This window comes from Oncorhynchus nerka, linkage group LG3 (genome assembly GCF_034236695.1).
Source record: "Oncorhynchus nerka isolate Pitt River linkage group LG3, Oner_Uvic_2.0, whole genome shotgun sequence".
NCBI lineage: Eukaryota > Metazoa > Chordata > Actinopteri > Salmoniformes > Salmonidae > Oncorhynchus > Oncorhynchus nerka.
Genome location: NC_088398.1, coordinates 36627298 through 36641141, shown reverse-complemented (window position 1 = coordinate 36641141; position 13844 = coordinate 36627298). Strand labels below are relative to the sequence as shown.

General features: G+C 43.4%; 1 protein-coding gene across 1 annotated transcript in view; it reads right to left on the bottom strand.

The window, feature by feature from the left end:
* Positions 1 to 13844, bottom strand: part of dnah7 (dynein, axonemal, heavy chain 7) — a 230345-nt gene that overhangs the window by 204693 nt on the left and 11808 nt on the right. Inside the window, exons 10-14 of the mRNA XM_029630984.2 lie at positions 10481 to 10664; positions 10222 to 10401; positions 9754 to 10026; positions 9129 to 9256; positions 6562 to 6640 (exon numbers count right to left, since the gene is read on the bottom strand). Coding sequence (XP_029486844.2) covers positions 6562 to 6640; positions 9129 to 9256; positions 9754 to 10026; positions 10222 to 10401; positions 10481 to 10664 — 844 coding nt within the window. The remainder of the gene's footprint in view (positions 1 to 6561; positions 6641 to 9128; positions 9257 to 9753; positions 10027 to 10221; positions 10402 to 10480; positions 10665 to 13844) is intronic.

Sequence of the window (13844 nt, the reverse complement as noted above, 5' to 3'; positions counted from 1 at the left end):
CCTGTTCAAATTAAACACTGCACTGGTGGATGACTAACAGATAGTCAACGGTAGGAAGGCTATAGCCTATGCATCCGAATGGAGAATGGGAGGCGCGCTTTACGAGAAGAGAGTTATGAATAAAAATAGCTCATTTTTAATCGTGGCCACCAAGTTTCACTCCAGTAGCCCACAGGCTTTTTGAGGAGATACTTTCACTGTCTGACAGGTGGTAGGCTATTCCGCTCCTCAAACTGGACTGTATGCTGTGCGCGTGTGAAAAATAAAATTCCACAAAATTATGCAAATTAACCTATACTGATAAGCATCACCGGTCAAATGTATTTTTGCTGTCTAAACAATTAACGGTTAAACGTAAACATCCCTATTATTGAAAATATTTGTCTATTGTCTATTGAAGGCAATAAAACCAATTACAGCCCTCCTTTTACTTGTATCACTGGACACCCTGCATCTCACCAGCAGAGGGTGATTTTTTAAGAAGGTGGTGCTGCTGAGTATGGCCGGGGGTAGGCCCGGAGGCGGGCAGTGCCCCTTTGGACTCAAGATTGTTTTGAACACCAGTAACTGCCATTTCCAGCAATCTAAAGAAACATGTTGCCTTGTATGATAACAAATAAATACGATGACAACAAAAATGGTATTTTTTTCTCTTCTTTTTCTTACATAGTGGCACAACCAGTCCACAATGTGGCGAACCACCTCTCTAATTTTTTTGGTGGAGAAACCTGAAACCATTTACTCTGTTGGTAATGTTTACAAATTGGATCCTAACTCTAAAAGCAGCAGAGATCCAACTCTGGAACTTTGATACGCCACCGTAGAGCAGGGGCTACCAAACCTTTTTGTCCCGCGACCCCATTTCAATATAAAATACCATGTAAAAAAAGGGATGTAATCAACAGCCAATGTTTACTTTTTTAATTGGGACGATGATTGTCTATTAACAAATCAGTCTGACAGTACTTTTGGCCATATTTCAATATGAAGGAAGATTAGTTTGAAGTGACTAAAATCCATCAGAAAGGTATTAGGAAGTTCTGAAAATCATCAGGCAATAATTTTGTATGACCTTCTGTGTAGAAGAGAACATCATGACTGATGTTCTTATTCCACCAGTCTGATTTAGTGCCTACACTTCTGCACTCTGTTCAAATAAGGCTTATGGACATTTATATTTTCTTTCAGTGATGGGGTCATAATATTTTGTTGCTTAAATCGTTCACATTTTTTTACACATTTGTTTTACTATGTCAGTATGTATTTGTTGTCAATGTTTTGGTGTCAAACTAGTGGCAGTTGTGAAAAAAGTAAATAGTTGGAGAGGCGCAGAGGTTATGCCATTGTTAATTAGATGCTTTTTTCATCAATTAGGATATTTTCTCTTCAACCATATGTTCTATCTACTAGACACTCATGAACAATATGGAGACATATATAAACAATGTATACTACAATTGAAAATACATATTATACGTACAGTCGTGGCCAAAGGTTTTGAGAATGACACAAATATTAATTTTAACAAAGTCTGCTGCCTCAGTTTGTATGATGGCAATTTGCATATACTCCAGAATGTTATGAAGAGTGATCAGATCAATTGCAAAGTCCCTCTTTGCCATGCAAATGAACTGAATCCCCAACAGACATTTCCACTGCATTTCAGCCCTGCCACACATGTCAGTGATTCTCTCATTAACAAAGGTGTGAGTGTTGACGAGGACAAGGCTGGAGATCACACTGTCATGCTGATTGAGTTTGAATAACAGACTGGAAGCTTCAAAAGGAGGGTGGTGCTTGGAATCATTGTTCTTCCTCTGTAAACCATGGTTACCTGCAAGGAAACACATGCCGTCATCATTGCTTTGCGCAAAAAGGGCTTCACAGGCAAGGATATTGCTGCCAGTAAGATTGCACCTAAATCAACCAATTATCGGATCATCAAAAACTTCAAGGAGAGCGGTTCAATTATTGTGAAGAAGGCTTCAGGGTGCCCAAGAAAGTCCAGCAAGCACCAGGACCGTCTCCTAAAGTTCATTCAGCTGCGGGATCGGTTACCACCAGTACAGAGCTTGCTCAGGAATGGCAGCATGAGTACATCTGCACGCACAGTTAGGGGAAGACTTTTGGAGGATGGCCTGGTGTCAAGAAGGGCCGCAAAGAAGCCACTTCTCTCCAGGAAAAACATCAGGGACAGACTGATATTCTGAAAAAGGTACAGGGATTGGACTGCTGAGGGCTGGGGTAAAGTCATTTTCTCGGAAAAATCCCCTTTCCGATTGTTTGGGGCATCCGGAAAAAAGCTTGTCCGGAGAAGACAAGGTGAGCGCTACCATCAGTCCTGTGTCATGCCAATAGTAAAGCATCCTGAGACCATTCATGTGTGGGGTTGCTTCTCAGCCAAGGGAGTGGCCTCACTCACAATTTTTCCTAAGAACACAGCCATGAATAAAGAATGGTACCAACACATTCTCAGAGAGCAACTTCTCCCAACCATCCAGGAACAGTTTGGTGACGAACAATGGCTTTTCCAGCATGATGGAGCACCTTGCCATAAGGCAAAAGTGATAACTAAGTGCCTCGGGGAACAAAACATCAATATTTTGGGTCCATGGCCAGGAAACTTCCCAGACCTTAATCCCATTGAGATCTTGTGGTCAATCCTCAAAAGGAGGATGGAAAAACAAAAACCAACAAATTCTGAAAAACTCCAAGCATTGATTATGCAAGAAGGGGCTGCCATCAGTCAGGATGTGGCCCAGAAGTTAATTGACAGCATGCCAGGGCAGATTGCAGAGGTCTTGAAAAAGAAGGGTCAACAATGCAAATATTGACTCTTTGCATCAACTTCAAGAAATTGTCAATAGCAGCCTTTGACACTTGTGAAATGCTTGTAATTATACTTCAGTATTCCACAATAACATCTGACAAAAATATCTAAAGACACTGAAGCAGAAAACTTTGTGGTAATTAATGTGTCAAAAACTTTTGGCCACGACTGTATATACAATCATAAATTACCAAAGATATGATACAAGCAGTTGAAGTCGGAAGTTTACATACACTTAGGTTAGAGACATTAAAACTCGTTTTTCAACAACTCCACACATTTCTTGTTAACAAACAATAGTTTTGGCAAGTCGGTTAGGTGTGAGTGATTATATCACAAGTAATTTTTCCAAAGAATGTTTACACAGATTATTTCAATTATAATTCACTGTATCACAATTCCAGTGGGTCAGAAGTTTACATACACTAAGTTGACTGTGCCTTGGAAAATTCCAGAAAATTATGTCATGGCTTTAAAAGCTTCTGATAGGCTAATTAACATAATTTGAGTCAATTGGAGGTGTACCTGTGGATGTATTTCAAGGCCAACCTTCAAACTCAGTGCCTCTTTGCTTGACATCATAGGAAAATCAAAAGAAATCAGCCAAGACCTCAGAACAAAAATTGTAGACCTCCACAAGTCTGGTTCATCCATGGGAGCAATTTCCAAACGCCTGAAGATACCATGTTCATCTGTACAAACAATAATAAGCAAGCATAAACACCATGGGACCACGCAGCCGTCATATCGCTCAGGAAGGAAACGCATTCTGTCTCCTAGAGATGAACGTACGTTGTTGCAAAAAGTGTAAATCAATCACAGGACAACAGCAAAGAACCTTGTGAAGATGCTGGAGGAAACAGGTACAAAAGTATCTATATCCACAGTAACACGAGTCCTATATCAACATAACCTGAAAGGCCGCACAGCAAAGAAGAAGCCAATGCTCCAAAACCGCCACAAAAAAAGCCAGACTAGGGTTTGCAACTGCACATGGGGACAAAGATCATACTTTTTGGAGAAATGTCTTCTGTCTGATGAAACAAATATAGAACTGCTTGGCCATAATGAACATTGTTATGTTTGGAGGAAAAAGGGGGATGCTTGCAAGCCGAAGAACACCATCCCAACCGTGAAGCACAGGGGTGGCAGCATCATGTTGTGGGGGTGCTTTGCTGCAGGAGGGACTGGTGCACTTCACAAAATAGGTGGCATCATGAGGAAAGAAAATGATGTGGATATATTGAAGCAACATCTCAAGACATCAAGTTAAAAGCTTGGTCGTAAATGGGTCTTCCAAATGGACAATGACTCCAAGCATACTTAAGGACAACAAAGTCAAGGTATTGGAGTGGCCATCACAAATCCCTGACCTCAATCCCATAGAAAATGTGTGTGCAGAACTGAAAAAGCATGTGCGAGCATGGAGGCCTACAAACCTGACTCACTTACACCAGCTCTGTCAGGAGCTGGGAAGCTTGTGGAAGGCTACCCGAAACATTTCATCCAAGTTAAACATTTTAAAGACAATGCTACCAAATACTAATTGAGTGTATGTAAACTTCTGACCCACTGGGAATGTGAGGAAAGAAATCAAATCTGAAATAAATAATTCTCTCTACTATTTCACATTCTTAAAATAAAGTGGTGATCCTAACTGACCTAAAACAGGAAATTATTACCAGGATTAAATGTCAGGAATGGTGAAAAAATTGAGTTGAAATGTATTTGGCAAAGGTGTATGTAAATTTCCGAATTCAACTGTAGATACAGTTGAGTCAATGGAGTCAATGGAGTGCAGATCATCCCATTGAGCATATTGGTGCACATTCAAACAATTTGATATAACAAAGAGGATATTCGTCAAATCCTTCAAGATGTATGTATTACAACAGGCACTTAAGTCCGATTTTCATATATTTGACTGTTTTCGGTGCAAAACATTTAGATGTTGTCCCTTTTCAGGTTTAGAAGAAGTGTCTGCTAAATGCTAACTAACATTCCTATAAATGGGTTGGCTGACAACGTGACGAAAACAATGTGCGCGTTCCATGGGGCAGAAGTCTGCCTGTTGTTGTGATTCTGTATGGCCAGAATCCTAGCAAGAATGACAAGAAACTGTAATGTGGGGAATCGTAAGTGGCTTGCGTCAAAATTGTTATCAAATCAAGTCAAATGAAATTTTATGTCACATGCACCGAATACAACAGGTGAAATGCTTACTTTTACAATCCCTTAGCATAGTTAATAAACAGAGAGTAGCAGCAGTGTAAAAACAAAGGGGGGGTATTAATGTAAATAGTGGGGGGTGGCCATTTGAATAATTGTTCAGCACTCTTACGTCTTGGGAATAGAAGCTGTTAAGGAGCCTCTTGGACCTAGAATTGGCGCTACGGTACCGCTTGCCGTGCAGTAGCAGAGAGAACAGTCTAGGACTTGGAGTTACTGGAGTCTTTGACCATTTTTTGGGCCTTCCTCTGACACCGCCTAATATGTAGGTCCTAGATGGCAGGAAGCTTGGCACCAGTGGTGTACTGGGCCGTACACACTACCCTGTGTAGCGCCTTACGGTTGGATTCCGAGCTGTTGCCATACCAGGCGGTGATGCAACGGGTCAGGATTATCTTGATGGTGCATTTTGAGGATCTGGAGACCCATGCCAAAACTTTTCAGTCTCCTGGGGGAGAAAATATGTTGTCGTGCCCTGTTCACAACTTTAGACCATGATAGTTTGTTGGTGATGTGGACACCAAGGAACTTGAAAATCTCGACCCGCCCCACTACAACCCCATCCATGTGAATGGGGGAGTGTTCGACCCTCCTTTTCCTGTAGTCCACGATTGAGATCATGTCTTGTTTTGAGGTGTTTTGACTGATTTCATGTCAATGCTAATATGCCTAAAATTCGCTAGCTAACCAACAACTAACAAAGTATTTGAGAAACAACGAGTGGTCATTCTGCAAATGTATTTGTCTTTTCGATAAACATTGGAGATGAAATATAGCTTACATGTTGTCAACAATCTAAGCCAACCCCATCTGTTGTGTCCCATGGTTGTGCGCATGCTTTTATTGCTAAACAACCAACCTGTCAATAAGCTGGTTAGCATAGCTAGCATACAGAAATCGTTGGTGGTAGTCAAAGTCGTTTTTAACCATAATGCAGTTGATTGGTGACGATGACATGAACATGCGTTGGGGTTGACATCCATACAATCATTTTACTCCGATTTTTACGTCAACATGGTGTGAAATTCACACATAAACAATAGCCTAAATGTAGGCTACTTTTTCTGGGGGGCAATGAGGAGATTCAGGATCTTTCCCCCACGACCCTTTCCCCCACGTGTTTCCATGGCAATTCCATTGTTTTGGTCGAGTTCGATTGACCTCTTTACCGCAACTATTGCTATAGATATTCTGTTAATTACCAAAATTACTCAAGATTCCAGTAAGTTTGGTATTATTATTTTTAGATTATTCTTTTAGATTGCCAGGTCGCAATTGTAAATGAGAACTTGTTCTCAACTTGCCTACCTGGTTAAATAAAGGTGAAATAAAATAAATAAATAAAAAAGATACAAATGTCAAATCTGTCAACAATCATTCCTCCAAAGGACTGTTCTATAGTTTACATTCTATGGAAATCCCCCAAATCATGGTATTTTATGTCTGGGTTTCGAATCACTCCTGATACACACTACAGCAGCGAGTGTAACGGGGGACCTTACCTTGAGCTCCATCAGTTCCTGTGTGTTGGGAGGGGTGCTCAGTGCATTATCTGCGATCTTCTCAAATTCATCACAGAGCCTGCAGTTACACACACACAGGCACACACAGGACACACAAACACACATGCGATCTGGTAATTCATTACAGAGCCTGCAGTCAGACCATATTAGAGCGAACTCAGAGTCATGGCAGCACAGCCAGGCCAGAGCATGAAAGTCTGACTAGTGAATGATAGCACTTTACAGGGCGCTCTGAATGGTATTGGGATTTGAAGGTCAATAATGTAGCGCTATAACACTTGTTTTTGTAAAAATAAAAAAAAGAACTTTTTCACGAAGTGGGGTCAGCTAAGGTCCTGCGCTCTATTTGGTATTGGTCAAAAGTAGTGATATGACATTTTGGCCCGATACCGATATCCGATATTTTCATTGCCAATAACCGAAATTTAATTTTTTTGCTGCCTTTTAAGCTTTAACACACACACATGGACGCAGCGGTCTAAGGCACTGCATCTCAGTGCGAGAGGCGTCACTAAAGTCCCTGGTTCGAATCCAGGCTGTATCACATCCGGCCGTGATTGGGAGTCCCACAGGGCGGCCCACAATTGGCCGAGCATCGCCCGGATTGGCCGGGGGTAGGCCGTCATTGTAAATAAGAATGTGTTATTAAGTGACTTGCCTAGTTAAATAAAGGTTACACACACACACACCAAAAAGTTATTTTGTTGGCATTTAGGTATGTCGCCATTACCAGTAAAACATAATCAAAACCTATTTCTTTCACTTACTTGCTGTGATGATTCCTCATTTGTTCAGTCATTTCATTCTCAACCAGGATTTCTATGGAACGCAGTTTGGGTCTTTGCGTGTCAAAAAACATACTATTTAACACTATTTGACGTGTCAAATAAGCTTGTTGACCAATCAGGACCTGAATATGACTGCACGTCACATAATAATTTAAAGCATTCATACATTTTTTACGTAGTTATTACACATTGATTACACTATCACTCGTATTTCATATGTCACAACGATTCATCGAAACGAATGCTATGATGCTGTTAAAGTTGTCTCGCGGACCTACAGTGCTGCTCATTAAAAAAAGCTAGCTAGCTCATGGATGCAAACAATGTTCTTCCTCAAAGACATAGCAAATGAAAGAATCTGTTTCAGTAGCTATAGTTAACTAGTTAACTATATAGCTAGGTGTCATCATCTAAAATAACCCTAATTTAAAATACAGTTCTTATTGGATTAATGGTGGTCCCACCCATCTATGTGAAGCTAGCCACAATAAGGATTAGCCACAATAGTGGACTTTGCGGTTAGCCTTCATAAAAGTATGGCATAATTCTACTATTTGTATTCATTTGCAACACTGTCAATGACATACTTTTATTTTGAAGACAAACCGAAAATTCCACTATTGTGCCTAATTCTTATTGTGGCTATCTTACGAACACATAACCCGGTCCGGTCGAGCCTCACTAGCCAGATGAAGCTAGCTGGCTGCTTATAACGTTAGCTTTGGGCAACAGGGTTAAGTAGCTGGCTAGCTATTTATTTTCATGACCTGAAGTTCAATTTCAATAGGCGAACAACAAGTGGCAACCCAGCTAATACTTACTCACAAGGATTCCAAAATTATTGCTAAGAATAATGAAAATGACTGCAGTTTTTACTGGTCATTGTTGTCAGACTGGTTGTATTGGTGCTAGCTAGGTACCAAGCTAAAGCTAGCTACCCCAGGAGTTGTGGTCGAACAAATTATGCTTTATCACCAACGCGGTATTGTAAACACATCATTCGTGGCCGAAGTTTGCTTGTTTGCTGACTTTTTTGTACAGCTTTGACAGTGCTACTGTATCTTTTTTGACACGCAAAGATCCAAACGGCGTTCCATAGTATGTATGTTGTGAAGCTAATAGCAGTGATGCTATTACTGTGTAACTCCGGTAGGACAACATCGGAATAATAGCGCACTTGGTAGTGTTAACTGGTGCTCGACAAGTCGGAAAGAAATAATATCACCTACAACAGAGAACGGTTGATTGTCAAGGGCAATGAATTCCATTATCTTGGCTATAATGGATTTCGCCTTTGAGTTGTCTCATTAAAATGTTGTTACTCTTTCAAATGACTGCTTGATCCTCACAGCAGACATTGTGGGCTAGTTAGGAATGCTGTGTTGCACGTATAGCGCAACATTTTACGTGGCGTCATTACGTCACGTACCTTCGTTATATAGGTATGAACATCAGCTTTGACATCGGTTTTTCACATCAGGCGCTAAACTAGACATTGGCCGATACCGATGATGGCATTTTTAGCTAATATTGTCCGATTCCGATATGTTCACCGATATATCGTCCATCCCTAGTCAAAAGTGAGAAGTTTGATTGCAGAACGTATTTTTATGCCCAAGGTATTACTTGAGGAGAACCTTCACTCTGACAGAGGACTTTCTGCAATGGCAACAGGGATGATTTTTGTGTGTGCTTTGTTTAGACCTAAGGTTCATTCTGAGAGAATGGGAATCTTCACAGGGTAGAAAAGTGACTCACTTCTTGTTCATTTCCTGGTGGTTTTCCAACATATGTGTGACCAGATGTTGCCGCAGTCCCTCGGCACGCTTCACCAGGGCACGGACCAGTTCGTGGCAGTGCACTTCAAACATACCCAGGCGCACCACCTGTTGTGCACAATATGGCAGGGAAGAGAAGACAATGAAAAAAAAATCTCTATTGCAAACTATGTTTGAATGACCAAAGCTTGTTAACAATGCTGCTTGAAACTAGTGTTGTAATCCTAAATCCTAGCAACACTTTATCAAGCTCAATACCAACAGTGGTTGCAATAGCCTATCACTGCTCAAAATGACTGCAGTGAAGCATATCCTCCAAACAAATCCAAACAGTCCATACCCTCAGGCACCCAGTATCTATTGAGTATATCCCCATTTTGTATATTTATCATTTCCCAGGCCTAAATGTCCTCAATAAAGATAAAAATGTGTTTCACCTTCCTTAGTTTAATTTACTTTTGAATGTAGGTGTACTTATTTTACGTAACTCTGTTAATAAAGAGGCGTATGGTGGGATGGGGGAGGCCAAAATGAGCAATTCAACTTCCATGGGGTATCTTTAAAATGGACTAAAATGTAGCATTCGGTATAAACTAGATCCACACCTTGCTGGAGCTGTACTGGATCTCATCTGCCAGCTGTTGGTAACGGGTGACCTCTATCATGATCTCTGGGAAGGAATGCTGCTCGCGGAGGAACTGCTCCACGTCATCCTGGGCCTGCTGGGACACCAGGGGAGCGTACTTGTCGTAGAGTCGCACATGGTCCAGAGGCCCGGCGCTCTCCTCCCAGATTACCCTCCTCACCTCCTCCTGCTGGGCCTGCATGATCTCCGGGAGGACGATGGGCTTGAGTGTGCCCCCGCTCTGGCAGCCCGGCTTGGGAAGAGTGTTGTAGGATGGAAGGTGGATGAGGTGATATGGTGGGTGTTAAAGTCTTATACTCGTGCAGTAAATTGTGAGGGTAAGTGACAGACACACAAACACAGTAGGATGTCTACTTCTCGAATTCAAGCCAAAGAGATACACAGTGGCACTGTCATCCCAACACACACACACACATATATATATTACCCATTCTGAGTAGAGCTTGGTCTCCACGCGCGGCACCAAGCTGATGGATTTCAGCATGATGTCGTAGACGTTGAGAAGGATGACCTCAAAGTCTTTGAAGTCAGGCTCAAACTTGATGTCATTCTCATCCAGGATCAGACGCAGGACAAAGCCAGGGTGCTCATAGGCCCTCACCGAGTACTGGGAGATAGGACCCCAAAATCAAAATGACTGGCATACACTGAGCGTGTGTGTGTGTGTGTGTGTGTATTGTAGTTACCGGGTCCTGGGAAATGAGGTGTGTGTAATCCTGGATGGACTCCAGTGCTAGACTCTGGAGCTGTGAGGCCATCAGGGCAGCCACACAGTTGAAGAAGGACTGCAGTTTGGCTGCGTTGGTGTTGCTGGGGACCAGCTTGCGTTTGTTCCCCTGGTAGTAAATGTGCTGAACTTCGGGAAACCACCTGTTCATAAGCACAAAGTTAGGGTATAGGTTAGAAATGGAAGACAAGAAACAGCCCGGCTAAGATGCTACTTTTCACTGACATGCCACCTCGGAAGCCTGCTACAGTTATTTTTAGTGTTTGGTTGTATCAAGCACAGGAGGTTGGTGGCACCTTAATTGGGGAAGACGGGCTCATGGTAATGGTTGGAGCGGAATAAGTGGAACGGTATCAAATACATCAAGCACATGGGGTGTTTCTCAATATGCATTCTACTGTGCTCCACACTCTCATGCTCTGAGTGTAATCTCCGACGATGCTCTCTTGTGTAAATTCTTGTGAGGACGTGAGTGTGGATGCATAAAACATTACATTTCAGAAGCACTCGCACTCCCCCTACTGTATTACCTCACGTTTCACCTCCCCATTCACTGAACCTTCTTCCAGCCAGGAGAATGGCAACAATAGACCAAACAAGATATACACAAAGCAACCGTTTTACTTCAAAACTATCAGCTAGCTATATGTGAATCGTAAAAATCTATCCGACCTTGAATATGTGGACATCTATAAGTACCTAGGTGTCTGGCTAGACTGCAAACTCTCCTTCCAGACTCATATCAAACATCTCCAATCGAAAATCAAATCAAGAGTCGGCTTTCTATTCCGCAACAAAGCCTCCTTCACTCACGCCGCCAAGCTTACCCTAGTAAAACTGACTATCCTACCGATCCTCGACTTCGGCGATGTCATCTACAAAATGGCTTCCAACACTCTACTCAGCAAACTGGATGCAGTCTATCACAGTGCCATCCGTTTTGTCACTAAAGCACCTTATACCACCCACCACTACGACTTGTATGCTCTGAACGACTTGATTAGTGTAGTGTTAGCTAGCTACATAGTTGTCTTTGCTGTCTTCGTATCCAAGATAATTGTGTAGTTTAGAGTGTGTAGTTTTAGAGTGATTATCTTAATTTACCGAGGTTAGCTAGCCAGCTATTTTTTGTCCTTAACGTAGGAGACACTGCTAGCTAGCCAACAGCTAGCCAACGTCCACCGAACAGAACTTCCGCACTCAACAACCCGGTCGCATTTCGCTTCGCTCCACAGGTAGTATCACATTTTTCATTTCATTTCATTACAGTACAACGGCTTGATTTGTTTGATCGTAGCTAGCTACATAGCTAGCTACATAGCCGTCTTTGTATCAAAGATAATTGTGTAGTCTAGAGCGATTTCCTAGGTTAACTAGCCAGCTATTGTCGTTCTTTTAACGCAACGTAACGTAATCAACACTGCTAGCTAGCCAGCTAGCCCCGAATAGCAGCACAGTAGAAACTATTACACTCAACGGAACGACTTGATTAGTGTAGTGTCAACAACGCAGCCACTGCCAGCTAGCCTACATAGTCAACAACGCAGCCTCTGCCAGCTAGCCTACTTCAGCAGTACTGTATCATTTTAATCATTTTAGTCAATAAGATTCTTGCTACGTAAGCTTAACTTTCTGAACTCTCGAGACGTGTAGTCCACTTGTCATTCCAATCTCCTTTGCATTAGCGTAGCCTCTTGTGTAGCCTGTCAACTATGTGTCTGTCTATCCCTGTTCTCTCCTCTCTGCACAGACCATACAACGCTCCACACCGCGTGGCCGCGGCCACCCTAATCTGGTGGTCCCAGCGCGCCCGACCCACGTGGAGTTCCAGGTCTCCGGTAGCCTCTGGAACTGCCGATCTGCGGCCAACAAGGCAGAGTTCATCTCAGCCTATGCCTCCCTCCAGTCCCTCGACTTCTTGGCACTGACGGAAACATGGATCACCACAGACAACACTGCTACTCCTACTGCTCTCTCTTCGTCTGCCCACGTGTTCTCGCACACCCCGAGAGCTTCTGGTCAGCGGGGTGGTGGCACCGGGATCCTCACCTCTCCCAAGTGGTCATTCTCTCTTTCTCCCCTTACCCATCTGTCTATCGCCTCCTTTGAATTCCATGCTGTCACAGTTACCAGCCCTTTCAAGCTTAACATCCTTATCATTTATCGCCCTCCAGGTTCCCTCAGAGAGTTCATCAATGAGCTTGATGCCTTGATAAGCTCCTTTCCTGAGGACGGCTCACCTCTCACAGTTCTGGGCGACTTTAACCTCCCCACGTCTACCTTTGACTCATTCCTCTCTGCCTCCTTCTTTCCACTCCTCTCCTCTTTTGACCTCACCCTCTCACCTTCCCCCCCTACTCACAAGGCAGGAAATACGCTCGACCTCATCTTTACTAGATGCTGTTCTTCCACTAACCTCATTGCAACTCCCCTCCAAGTCTCCGACCACTACCTTGTATCCTTTTCCCTCTCGCTCTCATCCAACACTTCCCACACTGCCCCTAATCGGATGGTATCGCGCCGTCCCAAACTTCGCTCTCTCTCCCCCGCTACTCTCTCCTCTTCCATCCTATCATCTCTTCCCTCTGCTCAAACCTTCTCCAACCTATCTCCTGATTCTGCCTCCTCAACCCTCCTCTCCTCCCTTTCTGCATCCTTTGACTCTCTATGTCCCCTATCCTCCAGGCCGGCTCGGTCCTCCCCTCCCGCTCCGTGGCTCGACGACTCATTGCGAGCTCACAGAACAGGGCTCCGGGCAGCCGAGCGGAAATGGAGGAAAACTCGCCTCCCTGCGGACCTGGCATCCCTTCACTCCCTCCTCTCTACATTTTCCTCTTCGATCTCTGCTGCTAAAGCCACTTTCTACCACTCTAAATTCCAAGCATCTGCCTCTAACCCTAGGAAGCTCTTTGCCACCTTCTCCTCCCTCCTGAATCCTCCCCCCCTCCCTCTCTGCAGATGACTTCGTCAACCATTTTGAAAAGAAGGTCGACGACATCTGATCCTCGTTTGCTCCCTCCGATGTCAACAACTACAGACCAGTATCCCTTCTTTCTTTTCTCTCCAAAACTCTTGAACGTGCCGTCCTTGGCCAGCTCTCCCGCTATCTCTCTCAGAATGACCTTCTTGATCCAAATCAGTCAGGTTTCAAGACTAGTCATTCAACTGAGACTGCTCTTCTCTGTATCACGGAGGCCCTCCGCACTGCTAAAGCTAACTCTCTCTCCTCTGCTCTCATCCTTCTAGACCTATCGGCTGCCTTCGATACTGTGAACCATCAGATCCTCCTCTCCACCCTCTCCGAGTTGGGCATCTCCGGCGCG